Source organism: Pristiophorus japonicus, chromosome 21, assembly GCF_044704955.1.
Source record: "Pristiophorus japonicus isolate sPriJap1 chromosome 21, sPriJap1.hap1, whole genome shotgun sequence".
NCBI classification, from domain to species: Eukaryota; Metazoa; Chordata; class Chondrichthyes; family Pristiophoridae; genus Pristiophorus; species Pristiophorus japonicus.
The window spans coordinates 10,820,002-10,847,488 of record NC_091997.1 but is presented as its reverse complement, the minus strand read 5'-3'; the positions used below and the strand labels follow the sequence as shown (position 1 = coordinate 10,847,488).

At 45.3% G+C, this 27,487-nt stretch overlaps 1 protein-coding gene across 1 annotated transcript in view; it reads right to left on the bottom strand.

Annotated features, from left to right (window-relative positions):
- LOC139233600 (uncharacterized) overlaps positions 1-27,487 on the bottom strand; it is a 99,653-nt gene that overhangs the window by 57,351 nt on the left and 14,815 nt on the right. Inside the window, exons 3-5 of the mRNA XM_070864004.1 lie at positions 26,747-26,865; positions 8,900-8,942; positions 7,450-7,568 (exon numbers count right to left, since the gene is read on the bottom strand). Coding sequence (XP_070720105.1) covers positions 7,450-7,568; positions 8,900-8,942; positions 26,747-26,865 — 281 coding nt within the window. The remainder of the gene's footprint in view (positions 1-7,449; positions 7,569-8,899; positions 8,943-26,746; positions 26,866-27,487) is intronic.

Below are 27,487 nucleotides of genomic sequence, written 5' to 3'. Positions count from 1 at the left end.
GGATGGGACTAACTTCTCATTGTTGTTTTACATTCAGATGGGGACACCATCAGTTGACCAGACACAGTGAAAGTAATGAGCTAATGGAGAACCAGCTTCTCAGATATTTTGGTTCAATTTTCCAGAGAAGCTGTTTTTTTGGCATATACCCGTTTTTTTGGGGGCACAACTACGGCAAAAAAAAAATCATCCAACTTTCCCCGTTTGAATTGTTCATTTTGGCGCTGCCTAGCCCCTTTGGGGGTGGAGGCTAAGATCTGCGCCAAAAAGATTGGGTTGCCAGGGTAACCAGGGACACACTGCAGGCTGAGGCTGGAAAGTGACACATACAACACATTTTGGGCCAGCTCACAGCAACCTGCACAAGCACATTACACGTTGCAACAAAATTCCATCATTAAATTATTAAAGTGTTTATGCCAAAAGTCTATCCCCCCCACCTCCCGGTGCTGCTCCTAACACTGGCCGAAAGGCCTCCCTCCACCCGGTGCCCGCTGCTAACCCTGGCCGAAGGGCCTCCCCTGCCGGTGCCCGCTGCTAGCCCTAGCCGAAGGGCCTCCCCCTCCTGATGCCGGTGCCCGCTGCTAGCCCTGGCCGAAGGGCCTTCCCCTCCCGGTGCCCGCTGCTAGCTCTGGCCGATGGGCCTTCCGGTGCCGGTTACCATTCTAACCCTGGCCGAAAGGCCTCCCCCTCTCCTCTTCCCCTCGCCCCTCGCCCCCCCCTCTGCTGCTGCTGTCCAGGCCCTGTAACTGCATCTGCTGTGCTGATTTACTTACCTGCGCCAATTTTCTTAACTGCCTAGAAGGTTTTTCCACAGCGGTCACATATGCCGTCCAAAGAAAAATTGGAGTAAATCGGTGCTGGCCAAACTTGCTTAAATGGCCAGAATTGGCGCAGGTGGCAGGTTACGCCCCCAATGACGCAAAAAAAAACTAACCCAAAAAAATCGTAACTGACTGAGTTACACTGGCGCACAATCTTTGGGGAAACTTGGATATTTAAATTTAGGCCAAAAAACGTCGCAGATAACGAGAAAATTGAGCCCATTGTTTTGGCCACATTTATTGAAGCTCTTTTCCAACACCATAATCTTGATTCATTTGTTTTGGTTTTAAACTCAAATGTAATTTGTTGTATCAGATCTTAGATTTCAGATTATTTTCACCAATGATGGTATTGAAAAACTTTGCCTTACCCACAGAGGTGATTGACTCCATCTTTTGCAAGCACCAACCTATTGTGCTTTCTCAGTGTTGGACAATGAAATACAAATTCTCACCCCCCCCCCCCTCCCCAACCACCCCTCACCACCTGTGGCCAATTCCTCACTGGCATTATGGGCTGTCTTCCCCTTTTAGAATGCAAAAGCATGAATGACCTCTGGTTGCCAGGAGATGCAGTGAAAGCTAACTGTTGGCATTGAAAGGATTCATGACAGATGCTTGACACAAGCGTTTATGTACCATGACTTGCAGGTCAAGGTTTGGCTTGTAAAGATCCCTACAGAGCTTTTGAAGGACTTCAACACAGTGAGTGGAAGGTAATTGGTGGAAAACATGCTTAATAGTGTAGTCTTGGAAGATAGAGCTGACTCTTATCTCGTCATACCTGTTAAGGCTACTAAAGGTCTTGCAGCACCTGTGCTAGATAATGCTATAGAGAAAAGCTTGGTGTCATCATCTCTGTACCAGGAATGCGAGCTCTAGAAGCAGAGTCCTTTGCTTATAGATTTATTAGAGGAAACTGTACTCAGACAGCACACATTGATGCAAAGGCCGTGGAAAACCTCATGTTACAGTTGCTGAGTTTAGCAGGATGGCCCAAGCCTCAATCTTCCTCTTGAAGTCTCTAACTTTGTGAAATGACAGTACGGTTGTAACCAATCTGGAGTCATGGAGATGGCATTAAAGCAGCAGCCACCTCCTTCTACTGTGTCTGGGCAGCCCCTTCAATGGCATTCTTCCTTCCGTTCCCACAGGGCCTTCCTTCCCTTATCCTGATTTGGACTAGAAGGCATCTATTGATGCTTCAGAAACTTTGGGGGCCTTGTATGCTGCAGAACACTTACTCTCTTTTCAACAACAAAATCTAATGCCACAAAAATTTTTTCCTGATGGTGCCTTTCCCTTTATGCTGCTGCTGACATTTGAATCCTGCAGCGGCAACCCGTTTCTCTCCTCCTCTCCATCAAAGTGGCAAGCTCCAATCTGAGGCAGGAATAGCACTGGGAACTCACCATTATTTAAATTAAATTAAGTTGACCCTGAAAAACTGTTGAGGTCTGCACTGCATCAGTCAGCTGAGCAGAAGCAGGTTCCTTCCAATAGGGGTCCCAACTATCGAGAAAAGTCTGGGCTCGTGAGGTCAAGACCAGTTAAAGTCCTGTCAAAACTGTATTTGTCATGACACACTACAACAAGTATGGAAGTATGTAACTTATGCCCATGGTTCTTCTGGTATGGATCTTAAAACGAAGATGAATCTAACATTCACTTTCACCGACGATGTCCTCTCCACCAATCACATAAAAGAAAAGAAAAAAAAGGAGAGAGAAGAAAAGAAAGACATGACCACCAGATATCCCAAAGCGCTTTACAACCAATTAAATGCCTTTCGAAGTTTTTTTTTAAATTTATTCATTCATGGGAGTTGAGTGTCGCCAGCAAGGCTAGCTTTTATTGCCCATTCCTATTTATCCTCGAGAAGGTAGTGGTGAGCCACTAAGGGTCAACCACATTGCTGTGGGTCTGGAGTCACATGGGTTTTTATGACAATCCAGTAGTTTCATGATCACCATAACTGATGCTAGCTTTTTTTTTTTAAATTCCAGATTTATTTAATTAACTAAATTTAAATTCCCCAGCTGCCATAGTGGGATTTGAACTCATGTCTCCAGATTATTATTTCAGGCCTCTAGATTACTAGCCCAGTAACATTACCACCATGCTACGGTTCTCCACTAGTATGGTCAATATAGCATTTGCTTCTTGGAGCTAAAGTGCCATAAATAATGATGAACCCATCAATAAAAATAGTGTCAGTACATTGTTTTGAAGAATGCCTGTACCATCAGTAACCACTAAAAAGAAATCAAACTCCTTATATTCTCTACCTCATTGTTTTATTCTGCAGTAAATGACCTAAAGAATTAGGCAGAATACAGAAAGTTTAACAATATTTTCTCAAAACAGAATCATGATTATATGGCAAAATGGCTAATTTACAAACACAAAAATGCTGATACATAAAATATAATGAATACAGCATACATTTTAAAATGGCACTCAATACAAGATGTCTAAATGCATTGGATTAGACTTCAGTCCTACATTTTTACATTCATGAGATCTTGTACATTCTCAACATAGCCATTTGGATACTCCTTTGTCACAACAAATAGGAAGAGAATGAAACTACAATACTTTATTTACACTAAAATTGTGAAACCAAGGTGAGGCAGCAAGGTCCATCGTGCAGGACATTGCCAAGTTTGAAAAAAGATGGGGTAAATCAACATTTACTGAACAGAAGGAAGGAAATACTGAGAGAGGTCAGGAGTTCTACAGCTTAGTGGTCCCAATAAAGAATGGCACATTAAGTGACTTATGAGCCTTGAGGATTTATCCCCCAAGACGATTGACATGTTGAAACAGAGATTCTGTTGCTTGGATACATCAGATGGGGTCCTGCTCTACAGCTCTGAGAAAGTCTCGAAGATAATCTGCTGTATGCTGCATGACTACATTACTGAGAGGGGAATCAGAAAACTTCATGCGCAGCCTCGGCAGAGAAGGAAGATGAGGAGAGGAGAATGAGGAAGAAGAAATGACCCGCAAATGCACTGCCAAGAAGAATCACTGACAGAACTTTGTTAAAAGCTTCACTTCCTATAGACCTCTCTCACTAGCCCCTGTACCAACATTGTGACCTTATCCTTTCTGTCTTGACTACAATTTCTACATATTTTGCCTGAAAATCAACTTACATACGTCCCTTTTGACAATAATTCTACACAATACATTCCAAAGACGGTATTATCAATTTATTCCGAGTCGAGCTGCGTCCCTGCTTTAATGTTTGCTTTTCCTTGTTAACAGCGTCAGGTGTTCCGCATGCTTCCCATTCTGTGAGTGGAGCAAATGTGGTAGCAGGCTGTTGCTCATCAATGGGTACCTCGCAACTTGGCTGTGGCAATTCCATTCGTTCTGCTGCTCACAAAATCCCGCCGGAACTTCAGTGTCTGCACGAGCTGGCTCTTCTACAGTCCTTTGAAATGGCTGGCTGGGAGGGGCAGGTGGGCAAATCATCACCCGGGGGAGATCAGTTGCTCATCCACCTCTCTTCCTGCCATGTCCTAGTTGCCAGGTGCTGTTTGCAGATGGCCACAACTAAGGAGCACGAAGCCTGCCATTAAGATCCTCTCAACTCCTGCTGCTCTCGACTCCTGCAAATTGGAACCTCAGATCTCAACGGTGACAGGCAGTGTTGGCAAACAAGTTGCATAGACCCTTTGATCTTGGGAACTCCATTGCAGGTCGCACTGGAGTTGCAACTCACTCCAAGATGCTCTGCAGGCTCCCAAAACCCACTTGTATGGCTATACAGACAGATATTGCAGCAGCATTATTTAACATTAGTTAGAACTTTAAGAAAAACATCTGCTGATTAATCAGTTTTTTTCAGTCATAGGCAAGTCCCTCGAATCGAGGATGACTTGCTTCCACGTCAAAAAGTTCGCAGGTGTTTCAAAGAAGGATCTAAAATTCCAGATCCCGAACTAAATCTTGAAGGGTGGAAGATGCCTGTGCGTGGATTTTTTCTTAACGTGAGGTGGCCGTTGCACATCAGCCACTACACGGGCTTGGCAGAGCTAGGTCTTGGTCCAGTGGCAAGGATTAACCAAGATGACTGGAGACCAGCTCCTGAATGCTACGGATCCATGGGTTTAGCTGCACACCTGTCCCTAGCGGTTCCTTCTTCTTGCTAATGCTGGTTTGGTGCCACCTCCAGTGGCTCCTTCACCAGGTACTCCTTCCTGAGACTCCCTGTCTGAATTTCCTGAAGTGAATGTTTTTGTGCTGTTGCTTACAGGATCTGGGGTGCTTGATGTGTGTTCATCACATGGGGCTGTTTCCTACCCCTCTCTGGTGCCAGCATCCTCACCTTGGAAGCCACCTATGAAAAGAAAAATGGAACACGTGTTATCATGGAACATGTGGCCAATGACTGCATGAAGTAGCAAGGTCAATACGATGCCTTGAAGCCGAAGGGAAGATGTGCCTGCCTGTTACTCACTGATTGAGTTTAAGGGGCTAGCAAGAAGAGGCTGAAGAGAACACTTACCATGTTAAGCTGGCACTAGGTCATCAAGCTCTCCCTCATACATTCCATCAGTAGATGCTTTCAGTATTATAATATAAAACAAGGTGCATCCCAATGTCCCAGACTATGGGCCCAAGTTTCGGGCCGCGCCTAAAACGGCGCAGCCCGGACCTGGACGCCCATTTTTCGCGCCACAAAGTGCGCCTAAAAAAAACTCATCTATTCTCCGGTTCCCTGCAGGTCCTCTGGAGCTGGGCGCAGCGCAGCATGAGCTGTGGGGGGGCAGAGCCAGGTCCCTGTGCTGAAAACAGTGCCGGGACCTCTGCACATGCGCGCTGCAGTGGGCGCGCATGTGCAGTAGCTCCAGGCGCCCAAAACTGTGGGAGGGGCCCGAAGCACGCAGCCCCTAGCCCTGGCCGAACGGCCTCACTGGGGCTGCATGGATAAGGCTCACCTCCCACCCGACCGGACCCGACCCGACTTGACTCCCGCTCCCCGGACCCGACCTCCGCTTCCGCCCCCCCCTCCCCCGGCGACCCAACCTCCGCTCCCCCCTCCCCCCCATCCCCCCCTCACCCCCACCCCCTCCCTCTGCGACTCCGCCCCCTCTCCCTCCGCAACTCCCCCGCTCTCCACCCGCCCCCCCTCTACCTCCCCACCTCCCCCCCCCACCCCTCCCCCCCCTTCTCTCGCTGTCAGAATCACAGACACAGAGTGAGAGACACACACACACAGACAGACAGAGAGATAGAGACACTGACAGTGACACACTGGGGGAGGACTCCCGATGCTGCAGTCGGTAAATAGAAATGTTTTATTTATTGATTTTTTAATCTTTATTTTTTATTAATTTTTTTTGATTGATTTATTGGTTGATTTATTGATGTATTTATCATTTATTATTGATGATGGCTCTTTATTTGTAAAACTGAAGTGTTTAATGTTTGTAAACTTCCCTTTAAACCCTCCTCCCCACCCCACCCCCCCATTCACTACGCCTGATTTGTAACCTACGCCTGAATTTCTAAGTGTAGACAAGATTTTTCTGAGCGTACAAAAATCTACACTTACTCCATTCTAACTTAGTTTGGAGAATGTTTTCACTGCCTAAACTTTCAAAACGGGCGTAAGTGGCTGGACACGGCCCCTTTTGAAAAAAAAAAACTGTTCCAAACTGAAACTGTTCTAACTGACTAGAACTGGAGCAAACTAAATGCCGAGAATTGCAATTTCTAAGATACTCCATTCTAAACCAGTTGCTCCAAAAAAAACAGGAGCAACTCAGGGTGAAACTTGGCCCCAAATTATACAACTGGTGGAAAAAAAGAGTAAAGAGTAGGCAGCTAGTTTGCCATGGTGGCAAAACAAGTAAAAAATACAGCAATTCTGAGAAAGACATGGTGGTTAGGGAGTGTAAGAGTTCAGGATTGGGTCCAGTATTTTCAAAGCTGCTTTGCTGATATGGAACCATGCTATGGATTCAATGACTGGTGTATGGATAATTACAGGCATTCCTTTCCTTTGAGTGGGCACCCTTTAATCAGACCAGGAACTCAGATAATGTAATCTGATTGAATTCAATGAATTTACAGTGGAATCGTCTTAAAAACAGTGGATAGGATTGGGTGAGAAATAGAAATGGCCACTGATCTGGAAAGAGAGAGAGGACACAGTTCCTAGATAATCCCTGAATTCATAAAAGAAATAAGTGAGCTGTTAACCAAAGCACAGAGCTATTTGAAAGGAAACTAAATACCCATTAGCATAGCCCTGATTAGACCTCATCATGGTAACTTATTTAAAAAGGCATGGAATCAGATCCTGTCAAAGATTCTGAAGATGTCCAAGCTAAGGTAGGTGATCCAAAAAAGTTTTCAAGCGCATAGGTCCAAAGGTGAGAAATCTTGGTAACAAAATGACCAGTTTTATGGTGCGATGCTGAGAACCACACTGGCAATCACAGATTAAGGCAACATTTTGAAGGTAATGGTTGATTTAAGATTCAAACAACAGTTTCCATAACTAAGAGCAAGAAAGCAATAGTTAGAAGGGCAAGAGAATCATTTTTCTCAGGGATAATGTAAAAGATCTAGCAAAAATAGAAGTAGCACTAAACAAATGACCTACTTGTTTTTCTTGTAGTCACTCCAGGTGGGTCCCCCTGGGCGGGGGGCCATTATACTCGCCAGTTTCTCCAGCATTGCAATATTTTCTTTTTCAATCTGTGCACGTTGGCGCTCAAGCCTCTGCAAGAATAAGTGGAGTAAATTCTACAATTGCATATTTGAATCATGAATATCCCTCTTCGATATTGGCAAACCAAACTCATTTTCTATCCACAGCCTTTATATATTATCCAAATCGTTTGGGATCGTGACCTCGAGTCCCTTGAGGTGCCCAAATAGATTTTTAGCTCCTCAGATGGCCAGGTGTATTCTGCTACACCCTTATAAAATTGGAAGAACAATTTTGAAGTTTTCATTTTCAATAACTAAGATCTAAGATGAGATAACAATTTGTTCAGATCCAGGATTTGTTTCTTTTTTTTTGGCAACCACAAAGTAGCAGAAATTGAGGAGTGTGATTTACAAGCTTGATACCAAAAAATAATAGTTTTAAATCCTACTATGGTCCACCTAGCCTTGAATTCTTGCTCGACTTGTTTGCACTCTTATCTCAGAGCCAGAACATGTCATAATGAGGAAGTGCTGTATTATCAGAGGTATTCCCAATGAGATATAAGCTGAAGTTTCATTTGCCTGTTCCAGTGGGTTTGGGCAGACATTATAGATCCCATAGCACTATTCAATGAAAGAGCAATAAAGTCTCCTTGTATTTTGGCCAACATTCCTCACTCAATCAACATCGCCAAAAACAGATTAACTTTTCATTTCTTCTGAATGCTAATTGAGACATTTTACTGTGTTCACATATATAATCAGTCACTGCATTTCAAAGCAATTATTGTATGTGAAGTGCATTCGAGTAATTTCTGAGGAAAGTGATAAGACACTGTGTAAATGCAAGTCTTTCTTTCCTTCAAAAAGCCTGTGAAGCATTAACCATTAAAGTGGAAACAAAGTAAAGTGTTCATACATTGGCCATGTTAACAAGGATAATGTACTAGTTCAAAAAGATAATGCATCCTATTCATTATTTTCATTTTTTCTCATAACCACTGGGTATTGTATGTGAATTATTAGTGCATTACCACAGATAACTAGCTTATTTCAGTGACTGGAACGGAGTGCATTGTTCGGGGTGTGTAGCCCAAGGGGGCGGAAAGAGGGCAGAGTTAAGCAACTACATACAGTTCCACCTCTTTTCTTCCTATTGGTTGCTAATAGAGAGATATCAGCTATCCTTTAACTTAAAAGCAAGAGACTACTAATTACAGCCCCAGACACCTCAAATACCAGAAGAGGAGCAACACAGTTCTGCAAACACACATTTTCATTAGGTTCTTGTTTTCACTAAAATAAGCTAAAGGCAGAGAAGGCGTCACCAGAGCTGAACAGATTTAACAGTTAGGTTGAGGCTAGGCCAAAACTTTATCTGAATTTTAAACGTATCCTACCATCTGCTTGAGCTTGGCTTCTTCTCGATCATATTTTGGTGGTCTGTTAAAAAAAAAAAAAAAAATTACATGATCAAAGCATCCAAGCACTGAATTAAGTCTACAGCATGCATAATATATATATATTAATTTGAATGCTGTGCCTAACATTGTCGTCCAGGAAAGTTCAAAGAGTATTATGGGCACTTCCTGCATGCCCAGTCATCTGAAGGCACAAATAAATTTTGCGCAGTGAGCTGAAAGCTTTTGGTTGGCAGCTTGATTCATGAATGCTACGCCCTTTATCTACCATCCCAGGGAAAAGGGAAAGATATGTTTTTTGGGGCCCCTATTTTCGCCACGATTGTGCGCCGTTTTTTGGCGTCCAAACAGTTTTTGGCATGAAATACTCACTTTCCAACTTTCGCCAATGTTTGGACGCCGGTGCCGATCATGTGCGCCAGTTTAAACATTTTTGGCACAGACATGAGTCAAAACGGGATCAGACGCAATTTTTGTGGACTTATCGATTTTGGCCATCATAATTTTTTTCAGTGCAGTGCACACTGCCCAAAAGTCCCTCAAAAAAAAAAATGTACATTATCTTAAGGAATCTGCGTGGCGCACAAGAGGACAGGAGCAAGGCAATAAGAATACACAATAAAAAACGTTTCCCTTCCCCCCCCCCCCCCGGGAACTCTTTTTGGAGCAAGGGATGATTATTTCTGGGCCAAAAGAACTGCTCCCCACAAGCTGGGCCCGCTGCAATCCTGGGTCAAATGCCCCCCCCCCCCCCCCCCCAGTCCCGCTACCCCCAAGAGTTGAAATTCAGGAGCGGGAGGGCCAATCGGCCGGGGATTGCAGCAGGGCGGTATGGGGAGGGGTCCTTCGGGGGCCCAGCGTATTTCACTTTTTAAATGCTGGATTGTATAGAAATGAGCAGGTTATCATTTTGGGGTACCGAATACAGCTGTGATCAACTGCTCGTGATGTCTACGTCTTGGTAAAGTTGTCTTACGATCGCTAACCCCTCAGTGTGAACGTCATTATAAATCAATGTCAGGAGCGTCTCTGGTTGCCCTGGCAACTTCAGCTTTTCGCGTATGCCCAGAGTTTATGGCGCAGACTTGAAGCTCCGCCCCAGACTAGCTTCAGAGAGCGCTGCGCCAAATTCAAATAATTCTTGGCGAATGTACCGATTTTTTTTTGGGCACGAAAGTACACAAAAAAATCGTACGTTAATATGCGCAGGCACCAAAAATCCAGCAAGTGGAAAATAGGTGCCATAGTAAAGAAAGCCCTAAAGGATTTTATTTTTTTTTTTAAGTTGTTCTCTTAATTTAAGTTGCCTGAATTGTCTCTAACAATTATCCAACATGAGATCACAATACAAGACTCCAACCTATAAACTGAGATGAGAAAGATTTCATGTCAGAATCCATTTTTACATTTTTCAAGATACCAAACCATTGCAAGGAGAATCTGAGTGGCTACGGGAAACATACAATGCTTTACATTGCTCTTGGTGCATACTTCGATACAGCACAAATGTTTCAAATAATCTTGAGAACTCAAAAGGTAAAAGAGAGAGAGAAAGAGTTATAGAGAAAGAGAACAAAGGCAAAGGAAATGAAGATAGCAAATGGAAAAATAAATAAAGCAAAGAAGCAGGGCAATGAAGGAATTGAGAGAGAAAGCAAAGCAAATGGCAGGTAGTTATAACATGAGAAGGAAGAACAGCAACAAAGTGACATAGAAAGAAAGCAGGCGAGTGCAAATTCCAGAAGTGTTATGTATTGATGCTTGGGGTCACTAGACACCAGGGGGCGCCACTGTCGGAGGTCATCGGGCTGTACGCGTGTGCGCGCGGGTCCTGGTATACAAGAGTGAGTACCATGTCACGTGGGCACTTTGGGCGTGAATAAAGTTGAACCAGGTTTGCACCTGAGTGAGCTTACAGTAACAGGTCTTTCGAGTCATTATATACATTACATTTGGCGACGAGGTAACTTAAGAACCTTCGCATGCACAATGGGTACCACTGGAATTCTGGAGGGATTCGTGGATGGCGAGGATTGGGCGGATTTTATCGACCGCCTGGATCAGTATTTCGTAGCCAACGAAACGGAGGAAGCTGGCGATGCAGTTAGGCGCAGGGCGGTTTTCCTCACCGTTTATGGTCCAAAAATCTATGGCCTCAAAGAATCTTCTCTCGCCTGCATGTCCAACGGACAAAGAGTATGGGGATTTGTGCGCTCTGGTGCGTGAACATCTCAAGCTAAAAGAGGGGATCATCATCTCACGCTATTGCTTCTACACACACGTTCGTGCTGAGTGCCAGGATGTGAAGGGATTCATTGCCGACCCAAGACGTCTGGCTGAGCCGTGTAAGTTCAGAAAGTTGGGAGACATGCTGCTAGATTTCTTCGTGATAGGCATCAACCATGATGTGATCCTTCGGAAATTATTGGCTGCAGAAACGCTGGATTTGAGCAAGGCCATCACGACTGCCCAGGCGTGCATGGCGACTGATGATAATTTAAGGCAGATATCATCGAAGAATCGGAGCTCCACAGCAAGTACTGTAAACAAGATTGTGTCGTCATCTGACAGAGCTACTTATGACAGGGCCTACTCGACTGCTTATGTGAAACCTGTAGCTGCTCAAAGTCTACCAATCGGTACGAATTCAATTTCACCCTGTTGGCGTTGTGGGGGCAATCATCAGCCTCATCAGTGTCGGTTTAAACAGTACATCTGTAAAGGCTGTTCGAAAGTGGGGCATCTTCAGCGAATGTGCCCACAACTGAGCAAGCGTGCTGCTGTTCATCACACTGATGATGATGACCAGTCCAGTGCTGGCCCGGATATGCAACCCAAGATACCCGAGAAGGAAGTGTACGGCCTTGTATTCATTCCCGACAAAGAGCCAATCGATAATGGTGAATGTGAAGCTGAATGGTGTGCCTGTATCAATGGAGCTGGACACAGGTGCGAGTCAGTCGATAATGAGCCAAAGAACATTCGTCAAGCTGTGGGACACTGAGGTTGTGAAGCCTAAGCTGAGTCCAGTCAATGTCAAGTTGTGTACTTTCACTAAGGAACTCATACCGGTGATTGGTAGTGCAGTAGTCAAGGTGTCGTATAATGGTGTGGTTCACGATTTACCACAATGGATCGTCCCAGGCAATGGTCCAACACTGTTCGGCAGGAATTGGCTCGAGAAAATCAAGTGGAACTGGAATGATATCAAAGCGTTGTCCTCGGTGGATGACACTTCGTGTGCTCAAATCCTGAAGTTACCTTCTTTGTTTGAACCGAGCATTGGCAATTTTACTGGAGCCAAGGTGCAGTTTCACCCGAATTCTGATGCAAGACCTATCTATCTGTTCCCTACATGATGAGAGAGGTCGAAATTGAGCTTGACAGATTCCAACATGAAGGGATTTCACCGGTCGAATTTAACGAATGGGCCAGTCCTATCTTTTCTGTGTTAAAGAGTGATAGCACTGTCAGGATCTGTGGAGACTACAGGATTACGATTAACCACTACCGAAGGCTGATGACCTGTTCGCTATGCTAGCTGGTGGAAAGACGTTCACTAAACTGGATCTGATGTCGGCCTCTATGACACAGGAGCTTGTCGACACTTCGAAGAAACTCACCTGCATCAACACCCATAAAGGACTGTTTGTCTACAACAGGTGTCCTTTTTGGAATCTGTTCGGCTGCAGCCATGTTTCAGAGAAACATGGAGAGTCTACTGAAGTCCGTTCCTAGAACCGTTGTGTTTCAAGATGACATTCTGGTCACTGCTGAACATCTGAACAATCTTGAAGTCCTACATCGTCTGGACAAAGTGGGACTCAGGCTGAAATGTTCAAAGTGTGTCTTTCATGGCAACTGAAATTGAATTCCTGGGGAGGAAAATTGCTGCTGATGGGATCAGACCTACTGATTTGAAAAACAAGGCCATCAAAAATGCACCCAGACCTCAATGTGATGGAGCTGCGTTCGTTCCTTGGGCTACTCAACTACTTCTTACCCAGATTGAGCATTTTATTAGAGCCACTGCACATGCTGCTCAGAAAAGACGACAACTGAGTCTGGGGTGTATCTCAAGATAGAGCTTTTGAGAAAGCGAAGAATCTGCTCTGTTCGAACAGCTGATTGTTCACTATAATCTGTGTAAACGTCTTGTATTGGCCTGTGATGCTTCATCATATGTGGTTGGCTGTGTACTCCAACAATCAAATGAGTCAGGTAAGGTACAACCTGTTGCGTATGCCTCAAAGTTTGTCAAAGGCGGAAAGAGCTTACAACATGGTAGAAAAAGAAGCTTTGGCCTGTGTGTATGGGGTCAAAAAGATGCATCAGTACCTGTTTGGTATTCGTTTTGAACTCGAAATGGATCACAAGCCACTTATTTCTTTGTTTTCGAAAACAAAGGTATTACTACCAATGCATCGACCCACATCCAGGAGGTGGGCACTGACATTGTCTGCCTATGATTATGTTATTCATCATAGACCTGGCACTGAGAATTGTGCCGATGCACTGAGTCGTCTGCAGTTGCCCACACCTGAAGTGGAGATGCCTCAACCTGCAGATCAACTGTTAGTAATGGATGCTTTTGAGAGTGAAGGAACTCCTGTCACTGCTCAACAAGTGAGGATCTGGACCAGCCATGATCCTATTTTATCGGTTGTGAAACGTTGTGTCCTCAGTGGTGATTGATCTGCAATACTTATAGAAATGTGCGATGAGACCAAACCTTACAGCCGTCGCAAAGATGAACTATCCATTCAGTCAGATTGTCTACTGTGGGGCAATAGTGTTGACATGCCCAAGAAAGGCAGAGAAAAATTTGTACGTGAACTACATAGCACTCATCCTGGTATCATCATGATGAAAGCCATTGCCAGGGCTCACGTTTGGTGGCCTGGAATTGATTCTGATCTGGAATCATGTGTGCATCAGTGCAATACTTTCTTGCAGCTAAGTAAAGTACCAGCGGAATCTCTACTGCGTCTTTGGTCATGGCCATCTAAACCATGGTCGAGGATGCACATCGATTTTGCGGGCCCTTTCCTGGGAAAGATGTTTTTTGTTGTGGTGGGTGCATATTCAAAGTGGATAGAGTATTATTATGATGTTATCCAGTATGTCCACAGCTAGTATTAAGAGCCTTTGTGTCATGTTTGATACTCATGGTTTGTCTGACATTGTTGTGAGCGATAACGGATCTTGCTTCACAAGTCTTGAGTTTCAGGAGTTCATGAAACTCAATGGTATCAGACACGTAAGGTCTGCTCCATTCAAACCTGCGTCTAATGGTCAAACAGAGCGTGCGGTTCAAACGATCAAGCAAAGTATGAAACGTGTGACTCATGATTCACTGCAAACTCGTTTGTCATATATATTGTTTAGTTACAGGACAAGACCTCACACGCTTACCGGGGTCTCCCCTGCTGAACTACTGATAAAAAGAGGTCTCAAGACCAAGCTTTCTCTTGTCCATCCTGATTTGAATGATCATGTTGAAAGCAGACGTCAATATCAGCAATGGTATCATGATCGCGCTGCTGTGTCACGTGACATCTCTGTCAACGATCCAGTTTATGTGCTGAATTATGGTCAAGGTCCAAAGTGGATCACCGGTACTGTTACGGCCAAGGAGGGTAACAGAGTGTTTATTGTTGTGTTCAAGAATGGGCAAACATGCAGGAAACATGCTGATCAGATAAAACTGCGGCACACGGATGAACCAGAACCAGTTGAGGAAGATGCAGTTAGTGACCAACCAATCAATGTTCATTCATCGGAAGATTACTGAATCTGGACCATTACCACTCCCATCAGATTGGTTACTCAGCCTCCAGTCATAACTGACTCAGAACGCTCGCCCAGAACTGGAGTTGGACTGGGACGATCAACTCGTGAGCAAAAAGCCCCAGACCGTCTTAATTTGTAAAGAGATTGATACTAAGATCTTGAAGGGGGATGTTGTTATGTATTGATGCTTGGGGTCACTAGACACCAGGGGGCGCCACTGTCGGAGGTCATCGGGCTGTACTTGTGTGCGCGTGGGCCCTGGTATACAAGAGTGAGTACCATGTCATGTGGGCACTTTGAGCGCAAATAAAGTTGAACCAGGTTTGCAGTAACAAGTCTTTCGAGTCATTATATACATTACAGGAAGAAAAGTTTGATAGCTTGATTGCTGCAGAAACAATTTTCATTTTTTTCTTTCCCTTCAGCTGTTGCTATTGCTATATATAGCCAGGAAAACACAGGGCATGGGAGGAAACATTTGCTGTACAGCAAAGTTTGATCAAGTTATGAGATTGCCCAAGTCTTTAATTTAGCAATAAGAAACAATACCTACTTTGTTTACCTGTTTTATTCTTCCATTGGAAAGACAAGCTCCAAAGACCACTGAGTACCCGTACTGCTCACGTGAGCACGTGCTCTCCCACAGTCTACCCTACGTAAACTTGAAGTCATCCAAAACTCAGCAGCCCATGTACTAACTCGCACCATCCGATTCACCCGTCACCCCTGTGCTTGCCGACCTACACTGGCTCCTGGTTAAGCAACGCCTCGATTTCAAATGTCTTATCCTGGTTTACAAATCCCTCCATGGTCTCGCCCCTTCCTATCTCTGTAATCTCCTCCAGCCTCAAAACCTCCAGAGATATCTGCGCTCCTCAAATTCTGCCCTCTTGAGCATCCCTGATTATAATCTCTCAATCATCGGTGGCCATGCCTTCAGCTGCCTAGGCCCCGAGCTCTGGAACTCCCTCCCTAAACCTCTCCGCCTCTCTTTCCTCCTTTAAGATGCTCCTTAAAACCTCTTTGACCAAGCTTTTGGTCATCTGCCGTAATTTCTTCTTATGTGGCTCGTTGTCAAATTTTTGTCATAACTCTCCTGTGAAGCTCCTTAAGACGTTTTACTACATTAAAGGTGCGATAATAATACAAGTTGTTGTTGTAAGATAGTGATATCCTCCGTGTGATTCTTCTCACTTCTGCACCTTGTGTAAAGACAGTCCTACCCACTTAATTCATTTAAACCACAAAGTATCGAAATAAGGAGGAACCTTAACATTCATTCCCTCAGGAGCTCTACGCAGTGGTTGGGTGGCAGTGTGATGTTTGGAATGTTCCCGATATGTAGACTGCAGATGATGCAAAAAGTTAGTGACAATCTACAAATAGCAGATTTACAGATGCTGTCACAATTACAAGTTGTTAAAATGGAGTTGTTTCTTTCTAAATGGGTCCAAAACAGTTCTCTTAAACAAGCCTTGTCCCCTACAATCCAGAAGTTGTACCTTTCCAGAAATCTGGCCTTGCAGATTTCCACGACCTGTGAATGAATGTAGCTGTGTGCTACACCTCAGAAATGGTGGATAGTCACGATATTGGAAATAAAAGATGATACCAAAGATCTGCAAATATGAACAAGCACTAGAAGTCAACCATACACAAGGAAAGGCCTAATGGGAAGTCAATTGCTCTTAACAGGCAAGAGAAACACGGGGCTGGATTTTTGGCTTTGGCGTTTCTGGGGCGGTAAAGTTTGCGCCCGCGAACAGATTGTGCCTCAGTAAGTAAAAATGGGCAGCTGGGCCCGGAGTCAGGGGGTACAGTGCTAAGGGAGGCGTTGTACAACTTTCTTGGCTGCTCGGATGGGAAACTCCCGAGCTAAAGAGCCGGGCTGGGAGCGCACCGAGAAATGCCTGGAGGAGGGGGGAAAACTAAAAAACCTCAAAAAACATTCCCAAACCATTACCCATGCCACCACAAGACAAACTGCAAAAAAAATTAAAAGAACAATCTTACTTACCTTTGGAGTCCATTACTTACTGTAACGAGATAATGCATAGCGCCATCGAGCTAGGAGGTAGAGGGAGCTGTATTGAGAGAGAAGGTCTGTGAAGGAACACCATTTTAAAGCTCCACATGGCTGTCTGAGATCTCCCAAATAAATAGAGTTAAGTTGAACTAAGAGGGTTCAAGAGTGTCCAAGAGACTATATAATACACTTACCTCTCCGCTGTTGGTATCATTGGACCGCTTCGGGGCGTATGGGTCAGGCAATTGTCAGAACTCGTGACAGTGTCGCAACCAGCGGTGTTGCACACCAGGCGCAGCTTTGCCGGGCGGTGCTGATCAGTGCCGCCGCTAAACCAGGACCGCTGTGGGGCACTGGAGACTGACCGCCCACCCAGAACACCTCGCCAATGCCGCTGTTCCGGGGTTAAAAACGGAGCGGAGAAGAGCCGAAAATCTACCCCATGGTCTTTTCTGTTTGCAATATAAAATCCAGGTTACTGGGAAAGCAAATTCAGTGCATTTATCTTCCTATATGTTCCTTGGATAAGGAATTCACAGAGAGCCTTCCATCTGAATTCACACTATAAAATTGCAAGAGTCCCCGAACTCCTGTTTTTATTTAATCAATTTCTTTGAAGTCAAGACTGCAGCCAAACACAACAATATTTATATTCATAAATTAGTCAAATCTTCCACATGTTGCACATGCGGAATCAAAGGTTCTCAGGTGAAATGGGACTCGAGGGCAGCGGGAGTTGGACCAGGTGTGCACACATTCTGTTGTTATATTGCTATAATGAGCCAAATATTGTGGCTTAGGTGGGTGTGCGCGTCGTATGCACCCGGCGAGGCCTCGCAAGTGCCGGTTCTCGGCACACATCCCTGCAGGAAGGACATCCGCGGGGCAGAGGTTGGACTATTTGCCCAAATCGTGCCCAACAGAATGTCCTTCAAACTCTTACGTCTGTAACGAGATAATGTATAGCGCCATCGAGCTAGGAGGTAGAGGGAGCTGTATTGAGAGAGAAGGTCTGTGAAGGAACACCATTTTAGCAGTGCAAGAGTTTTCAAACTTAGAAAAATTAAATATAATCACTCATTTTTATATTAAAAACCCTGTCCATTAAGATAAGTTTATTTTTAACCCAATTAAAACACATACTTTTAAAAAAATTCAAAAAAATAATTTTTCTAAAACATTTAGTTATATTTAAAATTAATTCAAATTGAATGTATGAGGTGTTTTTTTTTAAATTTATTAAGCTGTGTTTCTTGTTTTAGGGGGCGGTATTCTCATTGATAGTAATGGGAGCTCGTAAAAACAGAGCTCCCATTATTATCAATGAAAATACCACTTAGTGATGTGTGGGCCTGGACAAACAGATTCCAACATGTGCGTCCGTATCTGGAAGACATGTACAGCAATTGAAGACCTCCAACCGGAATCCTATGTTCTTCCAGGACCACCAGGTATTTTTGTAGATTTTATTCGGGTAGCTGTTCATCCGAAGGAAGCCTCCGACCGTAATTTTCCCCCATAGTTAAAATAACAACATTTGGGAACCAGAGAAATAGAGGTGGCTGCTGCTTATCTGTCGTGTAGGCCGAAAAGCTGGGATATGCAAAACTGAAATGCTGCAGCGCCACTACTGGAGGAAACATATAATTACAGCTTAATCAATTTACATAGCCAGTTTTCATTGCAAAATGACAGAGAATTCATAGAACAAAAAAACATAAGAATTAGGAACAGGAGTAGGCCATCTAGCCCCTCGAGCCTGCTCCGCCATTCAACATCATGGCTGATCTGGCCGTGGACTCAGCTCCACTTACCCACCCGCTCCCCGTAACCCTTAATTCCCTTATGGGTTAAAAATCTATCTATCTGTGATTTGAATACATTCAATGAGCTAGCCTCAGCTGCTTCCTTGGGCAGAGAATTCCACAGATTCACAACCCTCTGGGAGAAGAAATTCCTTCTCAACTCGGTGTTAAATTGGCTCCCCCGTATTTTGAGGCTGTGCCCCCTAGTTCTAGTCTCCTCGACCAGTGGAAACAACCTCTCTGCCTCTATCTTGTCTATCCCTTTCATTATTTTAAATGTTTCTATAAGATCACCCCTCATCCTTTTGAACTCCAACGAGTAAAGACCCAGTCTACTCAATCTATCATCATAAGGTAACCCTCTCATCTCCGGAATCAGCCTAGTGAATCGTCTCTGTATCCCCTCCAAAGCTAGTATATCCTTCCTTAAGTAAGGTGATCAAAACTGCACGCAGTACTCCAGCTGCGGCCTCACCAATACCCTGTACAGTTGCAGAAGGACCTCCCTGCTTTTGTACTCCATCCCTCTCGCAATGAAGGCCAACATTCCATTCGCCTTCCTGATTACCTGCTGCACCTGCAAACTAACTTTTTGGGATTCATGCACAAGAACCCCCAGGTCCCTCTGCACCGCAGCATGTTGTAATTTCTCCCCATTTAAATAATATTCCCTTTTACTGTTTTTTTTCCCCCCAAGGTGGATGACCTCACATTTTCCGACATTGTATTCCATCTGCCAAACCTTGGCCCATTCGCTTAACCTATCTAAATCTCTTTGCAGCCTCTCTGTGTCCTCTACACAACCCGCTTTCCCACTAATCTTTGTGTCATCTGCAAATTTTGTTACACTACACTCTGTCCCCTCTTCCAGGTCATCTATGTATATTGTAAATTGTTGTGGTCCCAGCACCGATCCCTGTGGCACACTACTAACCACCGATTTCCAACCCGAAAAGGACCCATTTATCCCGACTCTCTGCTTTCTGTTAGCCAGCCAATTCTCGATCCATGCTAATACATTTCCTCTGACTCCGCGTACCTTTATCTTCTGCAGTAATCTATTGTGTGGCACCTTATCGAATGCCTTTTGGAAATTTAAATACACCACATCCATCGGTACACCTCTATCCACCATGCTCGTTATATCCTCAAAGAATTCCAATAAACATGATTTCCCCTTCATGAATCCATGCTGCGTCTGCTTGATTACACTATTCCTATCTAGATGTCCCACTATTTCTTCCTTAATGATAGCTTCAAGCATTTTCCCCACTACAGATGTTAAACTAACCAGCCTATAGTTACCTGCCTTTTGGTCTGCCTCCTTTTTTAAACAGAGGCGTTACATTAGCTGCTTTCCAATCTGATGGTACCTCCCCAGAGTCCAGAGAATTTTGGTAGATTATAACGAATGCATCTGCTATAACTTCCGCCATCTCTTTTAATACCCTGGGATGCATTTCATCAGGACCAGGGGACTTGTCTACCTTGAGTCCCATTAGCCGGTCCAACACTACCCCCCTAGTGATAGTGATTGTCTCAAGGTCCTCCCTTCCCACATTCCCATGACCAGCAATTTTTGGCATGGTTTTTGTGTCTTCCACTGTGAAGACCGAAGCAAAATAATTGTTTAAGGTCTCAGCCATTTCCACATTTCCCATTATTAAATCCCCCTTCTCATCTTCTAAGGGATCAACATTTACTTTAGTCACTCTTTTCCGTTTTATATATCGGTAAAAGCTTTTACTATCTGTTTTTATGTTTTGCGCAAGTTTACTTTCGTAATCTATCTTTCCTTTCTTTATTGCTTTCTTAGTCATTCTTTGCTGTCGTTTAAAATGTTCCCAATCTTCTGGTTTCCCACTAACCTTGGCCACCTTATACGCATTGGTTTTTAATTTGATACTCGCGTTTATTTCCTTGGTTCTCCACGGCTGGTTATCCCTTCTCTTACCGCCCTTCTTTTTCACTGGAATATATTTTTGTTGAGCACTATGAAAGAGCTCCTTAAAAGTCCTCCACTGTTCCTCAATTGTGCCACCGTTTAGTGTGCATTTCTAGCCTACTTTAGCCAACTCTGCCCTCATCTCACTGTAGTCCCCTTTGTTTAAGCATAGTACGCTCGATTGAGACACGACTTCCTCACCCTCAATCTGTATTACAAATTCAACCATACTGTGATCACTCGTTCTGAGAGGATCTTTTACTAGGAGATCGTTTATTATTCCTGTCTGATTACACAGGACCAGATCTAAGATAGCTTGCTCCCTTGTAGGTTCTGTAACATACTGTTCTAAGAAACAATCCCGTATGCATAATAGAAAAGTTGGCATAATGAAGTAAGGTTTTGTGGACAGGATGTGTCCGTAGGTGTAATGTTTGGTTTGTATAATGTGAATATGCTGAACGCAAAAATCAAAATAAATGCATTTATGCAAGTGTGGAACTTATAACAACTTGTATTTATATAGCGCCTTTATAGTAGTGAAATGTCCCAAGGAACTTCGCAGGAGTATTATGAGATAAAACAATTTGGCACCGACCTTCATATGGAGAAATTAGCGCAGGTGATCAAAAGCTTGGTCAAAGAGATAGGTTTTAAAGAGCGTCTTGAAAGAGGATAGAGAGGCGGAGAGGTTTAGGCAGGGAGTTCCAGAGCTTGGGGCCTAAGCAACAGAAGGTACAGCCACCAATGGTTGAGCGATTATAATCAGGGATGCTCAGGAGGGCAGAATTAGAGGAGCGTAGACATCTCAGGGGGGGGGTTGTGGGGCTGGAGGAGATTACTGAGATAGGGAGGGGTGAGGCCATAGAGGGATTTGAAAATAAAGATGAGAATTTTGAAATCGAGGTGTTGCTTAACCGGAAGCCAATGTAGGTCAGCGAGTAGAGGGGTGATGGGTAACTCATCCTCGTTTCGAGGGACCACCTATGATGATGATGATGATGGGTGAACGGGACTTGGTGCATGTTAGGACACAGGCAGCTGAGTTTTGGATCACCTCAAGTTTACGTAGGGTAGAATGTGAGAGGCCAGGCAGGAGTGCATTGGAATAGTCAAGTCTAGAGGTAACAGAGGCATGGTTGAGGGCTTCAACAGCGGATGAACTGAGGCAAGGGCAGAGACGGGCGAGGTTTCGGAGGTGGAAATGGGCAGTCTTAGTTATGCTGCGGATATGTGGTTGAAAGCTCATTTCAGGGTCAAATATGACACCAAGTTTGCGAACAGTCTGGTTCAGCCTCAGACAGGAGTTGGGGAGAGGGTTGGAGTTAGTGGCGAGGGAACGGAGTTTGTGGCGGGTACCAAAAACAATGGCTTTGATCTTCCCAATACTCAATTGGAGAAAATTTTTGCTGATCCAGAACTGGATGTCAGACAAGCAGTCTGACAATTTAGAGACCGTGGAAGGGGTCGAGAGAAGTGGTGGTGAGGTAGAGCCGGTTGTCATCAGCATACCTGTGGAAACTGACCCTGTGTTTTCGGATGATGTCGCCAAGGGGCAACATGCAGATGAGAAATAGGAGGGAGCCAAGGATGGATCCTTGGGGGACACCAGAGGTAACTATGCGGGAGCGGGAAGAGAAGCCATTGCAAGTGATTCTCTGGCTGCAATTAGATAGATAAGCGTGGAACCAGGCGAGTGCAGTCCCACCCAGCTGGATGACGGTGGAGAGGCGTTGGAGAAGGATAGAGTGGTCAACCGTGTCAAAGATGCAGACAAGTCAAGGTGGTCGAGGAGGGATGTCCTCAATCATAGAGACAAAGAAGTCCATGAGCTCCTCAAACTTATTGGCGGAGGTGATGGTGGAGATTGGGGAGAGGGTTTGAAAAAGGCAGTTTGCAGTGGAGAATAGACACCGGGGTTTATCTTTACATTCCAGAATGATTCTGGAATAGTGAGCGATTTTGTTTTATGTGGCCCAGCCAAATCCGGCGGTGATTGGCTAAACCAGTTGTCTGCCATATCCTTTCAAATCTGCATCCCTTGGATTTAAGGGAGCGAAGATCAGGGCTGTACCAGGTGAACAGCCAGAGTGAGAGAGTGTAATTGTTTTATCAGGGACTAGGGCATCAAAGGTGGTGGTGGGGGTGTGATGGAGCAGAAATGTTGTGGTGCATGGAGGGCCAAAGGCTGCACAGTTGGGAGTTGATAAGTGCAGTTGTCAGAGAGTCGAGAGAGTTTTTTTTCCAGGGGCGGCCACAGAAGGAGGTAGGGTTGGGGGAATGGAAGGGGGATGTGGGTGGAGAGTGATTTGAGGAAGTGGTCAGAGATGGCCTTATCTGTGATTAACACGATGAGAATAGCGAGGCCACGAGAGATGGCAAGGTTGAGGAGGCTGGCCGTGAATATGGGTTGGGGCGTTTACATGGAGGGAGAGATTAAGGAAGGACAGGAGGGTAGTGAACTCAGAGGAGAGAGCGCATGATGAATTGAGATGGAGGTTGAAATCACCGAGGATGAGAAGCCATTCGGTGCAGAGGCTGAGGGAGTAAAGTAGTGACGAAATATCGGTAATAACATTTTTTATTGTACCTGTGTGCGCGATTGAGAACGAGAATTTTAAATGAGATGCAAGAGAGGTGGAATAGGGTGAGATGCTCAAAGGAGGAGAAAGTGTCGGAGGAGTAGGGGACAGACCAAGGTGTGATTTGCTGATGAGAGCCACAATGTCACCATGGCGGTCTGGGCGGGGCAAGTGGTGGAAGTACATCCAGGCAAGGAGGCTTCATTTAAGGGTACGGTATCATCACCCTTCAACCATCAGAGCCATGATGTCGTTGCCATTATCCACAATAAGCTCATAGATGGGAAGGGCCTTGTTCGCAAGCGCATGGACGTTCTGGAGGAAGATGAGGAGAGGGTCGGTGATGGCTGCCCCACTGCCTGTGGGAAACGGGAAACGGTCTCTGTTGTCTCCAGTCCAGATCCAAGATTGTCCCATTCTCTGTCATTGAACATGCATTTGCGCACACTCGGAGGTCGAACTCTAAACCATCATCAACACCTTCACTGAAGCGTGTATGTGTGTACGGGCCTGACACCAAACATCTGCAAGACCAAGGTTCTCCACCAACCTGCCCCCACCACACTGCACTGCCCCCCCCCGATTATCAGGATCCACGACGAGGCCTTGGACAATGTGGACCATTTTCCATACCTCAGGAGCCTACTGTCAACAAGGACAGACGTCGATGACAAAGTCCAACACCGCCTTCAGTGTGCCAGTGCAGCTTTTGGTCGCCTGAGGAAGACAGTGTTTAAAGACCAGGACCTCAAAACCCAGCACCAAGCTCATGATCTACAGAGCAGTAGTGATACCCACCCTCCTATATGCTTCAGAGACATGGACTATGTACAGCAGGCACCTCAAAGTACCACCAACGCTGCATCCACAAGATCGTGCAAGATCCTGAAAATCCGTTGGCAGGATAGGCGCACCAATGTCAGTGTTCTCACCACATTCGATCTGCTCTATTGGGCAGGCCACATCGTCTGCCTGCCTGATACTAGACTCCCAAAACAAGTGCTCTACTCAGAGCTCCGACACGGCAAGCGAGACCCAGGTGGGCAGAGGAAAATCATCAAGGACATCCTCAAAGCTTCCTTGGAAAAAGTGCAACATTCCCACCGACATCTGGGAATCCCTGGCCCAAGATCACTCAAAGCGGAGGAGAAGCATCCGGGAAGGCGCTGAACACCTCGAGTCTCTCTGCCGGGAGCACGCGGAAACCAAGCGGAAGGAGCGCACGACAACCCAAGCACCCCACCCACCCGTCCCTCCAACCACCGTCTGCCCCACCTGTGACAGAGACTGTAGATCCCGCACTGGACTCATCAGTCACCTGAGAACTCTCATTACTGTGAAAGCAAGTCATCCCTGACTATGAGGGACTACCTAAGAAGACGGCTGCCTGCGTCCACAGGATCAGCGCTGGGAGACTGGCACGATTAGCCCCCAGTGGGCTCACTGGGCGGTTGGTCGGCGAGAGAGCAGGATGGGGCAAATTGGGGATGCTGCTTGTAAGGAGGCAGTGATGAATGCCTCGATGGACCCTTCCGTAGGATGCCAAGAGAGGCACAGAGGGAAGCTGTAGGCTGGTGTGTGAGGGAGTCAAGCCAGGGACAACGGCAAGAGTAGGAAGGTCGAAGAGTAACGAAGGATTGGGGTAGGGATTTGGGAGGGCAGACTATTCGAGAAAGGAGAGATGAAAGGAGGCATGGTGACAGGGGAGAATCGTCAGAGAGGGAGAAAGTGAAAAGGAAAGAGGAGGAAAAGTGGAAAAGTATTGATCGGCTCGGGTCCGGAGCAGCAGCCAAAGTGCGTTCGCGAACGGACAGGGGAAAAGCTCAGGTTAGAGAGGCCTGTTTACACTTCTTACATAACCCCTGCCCTGCTCGCAGCCATGTAGTCCCCTTGGACAGGCACAAAACCACAAAATACAGAAGTTTCGAATGGATCACAAAATTGCTACACCCAGTACATTCGGTACAATTGTTACAATAAAGATAATTTGCCAGTTGTCAGCCCACAGGTGCAACTTAAATGGAACAAGCTGACTGCCTCATAACAAGGACCATTAATAGCACAAAAACTGTTCTTCTATTTAAGCGATTGTTCTGCCACAGGTTCAGTGGAATTAATACATTAATTATACAGTCTGCAAAGTTCCCACTTCTCTCACACATTTGCAGACAAACTAGTTTGTGCCTCCCATTAACGGGGCGCAAACGGCTTTTCACCCGGATGCAGCGCCACTCACGCCGGGAGTTTAGCAGCTACGCTAACCGTTGGCACCCCACCCCTGCCAGTAACGCCCCGCTCCCACCAGTAACACCCCGGACAACGTCATCACCATGCGCAGCTACCCGTTTTCACCCCGGAGCAAAAATTCGGAAGCTTGCCCACAGCAACTTCACGGGGCATGTCCCGGGCTGTAGGCCGCTCACAGGGTGAAAATTAAAAGGGAGGTACAACTGTGTCAATTTTTTTTAAATGGTCGTCTTCAATGCAGATCGCGGGGACTGTACCGTGATGTTGCAGCCCGGCATTCTGCTAGTGTGCTGGCCTGCTGCCATGGCATCCCGCTCTCTGGTGGTCTAGCACGGGCCCCTTCTCCCTCCTGCAGAGTCGGCAGCTTGGCCCTCTCCTTTAATGGACGGGGAGGGCGCTGTTTCCCCGCCAGCGCTACGCGTCCTTCCACGTAGTGCTTGAAAATTCGCATCCCATTGCACCCTGGCCCTGCCCCCGACAGGAACTGCAGTGCGAGATTTTGCGTTGCCGTGCCTGTCGGAGGCAGTAAGCCCAATATAACTTGCGGGGCGAACTTCTGCTCCTGGCGCAGGATATCCCGCCTCATGGATGTTACTGCTCCCAAATGGGGCGGTACCGAATTTTCAGTCGCATCCTTCCTTTTATCCTCTCCATTACAAGTACTTTAAACTGGGCCTAAAGGCAAGAGGAATGGATGCTACATATAATAGGAGACACACGAGCCATGATAAATACTTCATTTTATATTGCAACTATTACAGACAGGTTACACATATTTGAATGCGAGTGCTGAATTGTTCATTTTGGTCAGTACGTGTGATCTGGTTTTGTAACATTCATTTGCATGGCAGAGAAAGTTCTCTAAACTTAAATGATTAGCAATCATATTTTCTACAACTTCCTATTTGTTGCAATCCTTTTAAAGACGGTGGTAGCCACAATAAGACAAAATGTTATGCTGCTATGTTATGGTGGATTTAGCAAAGTATTCAACAGCTTTGAGCTCAACTTGTAGCTCATGTGTGCAGACAACCTAACTCTTCATAAAATGCAACATGGCTACCATAAACTGCATCTACTCACTCAACAATGGCCTTGATTTTCTGACACCCTCAGAGATCTGCTGCTGCCATTTTAAGTATACATGAGAAACTGGAAGGCTGTCCCACATTGATGACTGATTCATTCCACCTAGCACTGAAGCTTTCACATGTCATTAGACCATTGGCAAAATTACCAGCAACAGCCACATGATAACACAGCTCTGAGTCAAGTGGTATATTTGGCCTATTCTGCTGCTACAGCAATAAAGCACATTTAAAATAAATAACTGGCTTTTGTCCATGTATTTTAAAAGGATTTAAGGACTCGCATCTTCAAACGGAAAACACTGGTAAAAGAGAGACATTAGGAAAACAAATGTCCTACCTTTTCAAATTGTAAGCACTTGAAACAAGTCCACCTCTTGGAGGGTTCATTATCTTAGCAAGCCTTTCCAATAGGATGATGTTATCTTTTTCAATGTTTTGACGCATTCTTGCATCTTCCTGTTAAAAGTCAATCCACAAGTAAATAACTGAAATGAGACTATCAGTGGAAACTGAAAATGTCTTTTCAACTTCCTCAGCAGTTCTACTGTCTCCATTCTTTAGAAAGGAATACTGGGTGTCACCAAGTGAATATTCTTGTCTATTGCTCCATCTTTTACCATATTTGTGGCAAAAGTTACAAACCTTGGGCTCAATTTTGCCCAAAGCGGTTTTTTGGCATATTGCCTGAGTTACTCCCGTTTTTCTAGGCCAGAACTATTCCAGAAATAAATGTCTCAAGTTTCCCCACTCGATTTTTCAAAATTGGCTGTCCTGTAACCTCGGGGGATGGAGCCTACTGTCTGCGGCAAAAAAATGATGCTGCCCCTTCTGCGCATGTGTGGGGAAAAAAAAAAGGACATTTTTGACGTGATTCCTATGGGCACACATGCGCAGTACAGCTCCCGGTCTGCAAGCAGCCATTTTTACAGAGCCAGTTGTGTGCGAGAACTTTAATTCTCATTGGAAAAATCGGAGCTGCAATACAAGATGCAACGCAGCGCAAGGACCAATAATCTCTTACAGGATGAAGTGGAGGCACTAGTTACTGTGATTGAGGGTAGATGGCAGGAGTGGGACA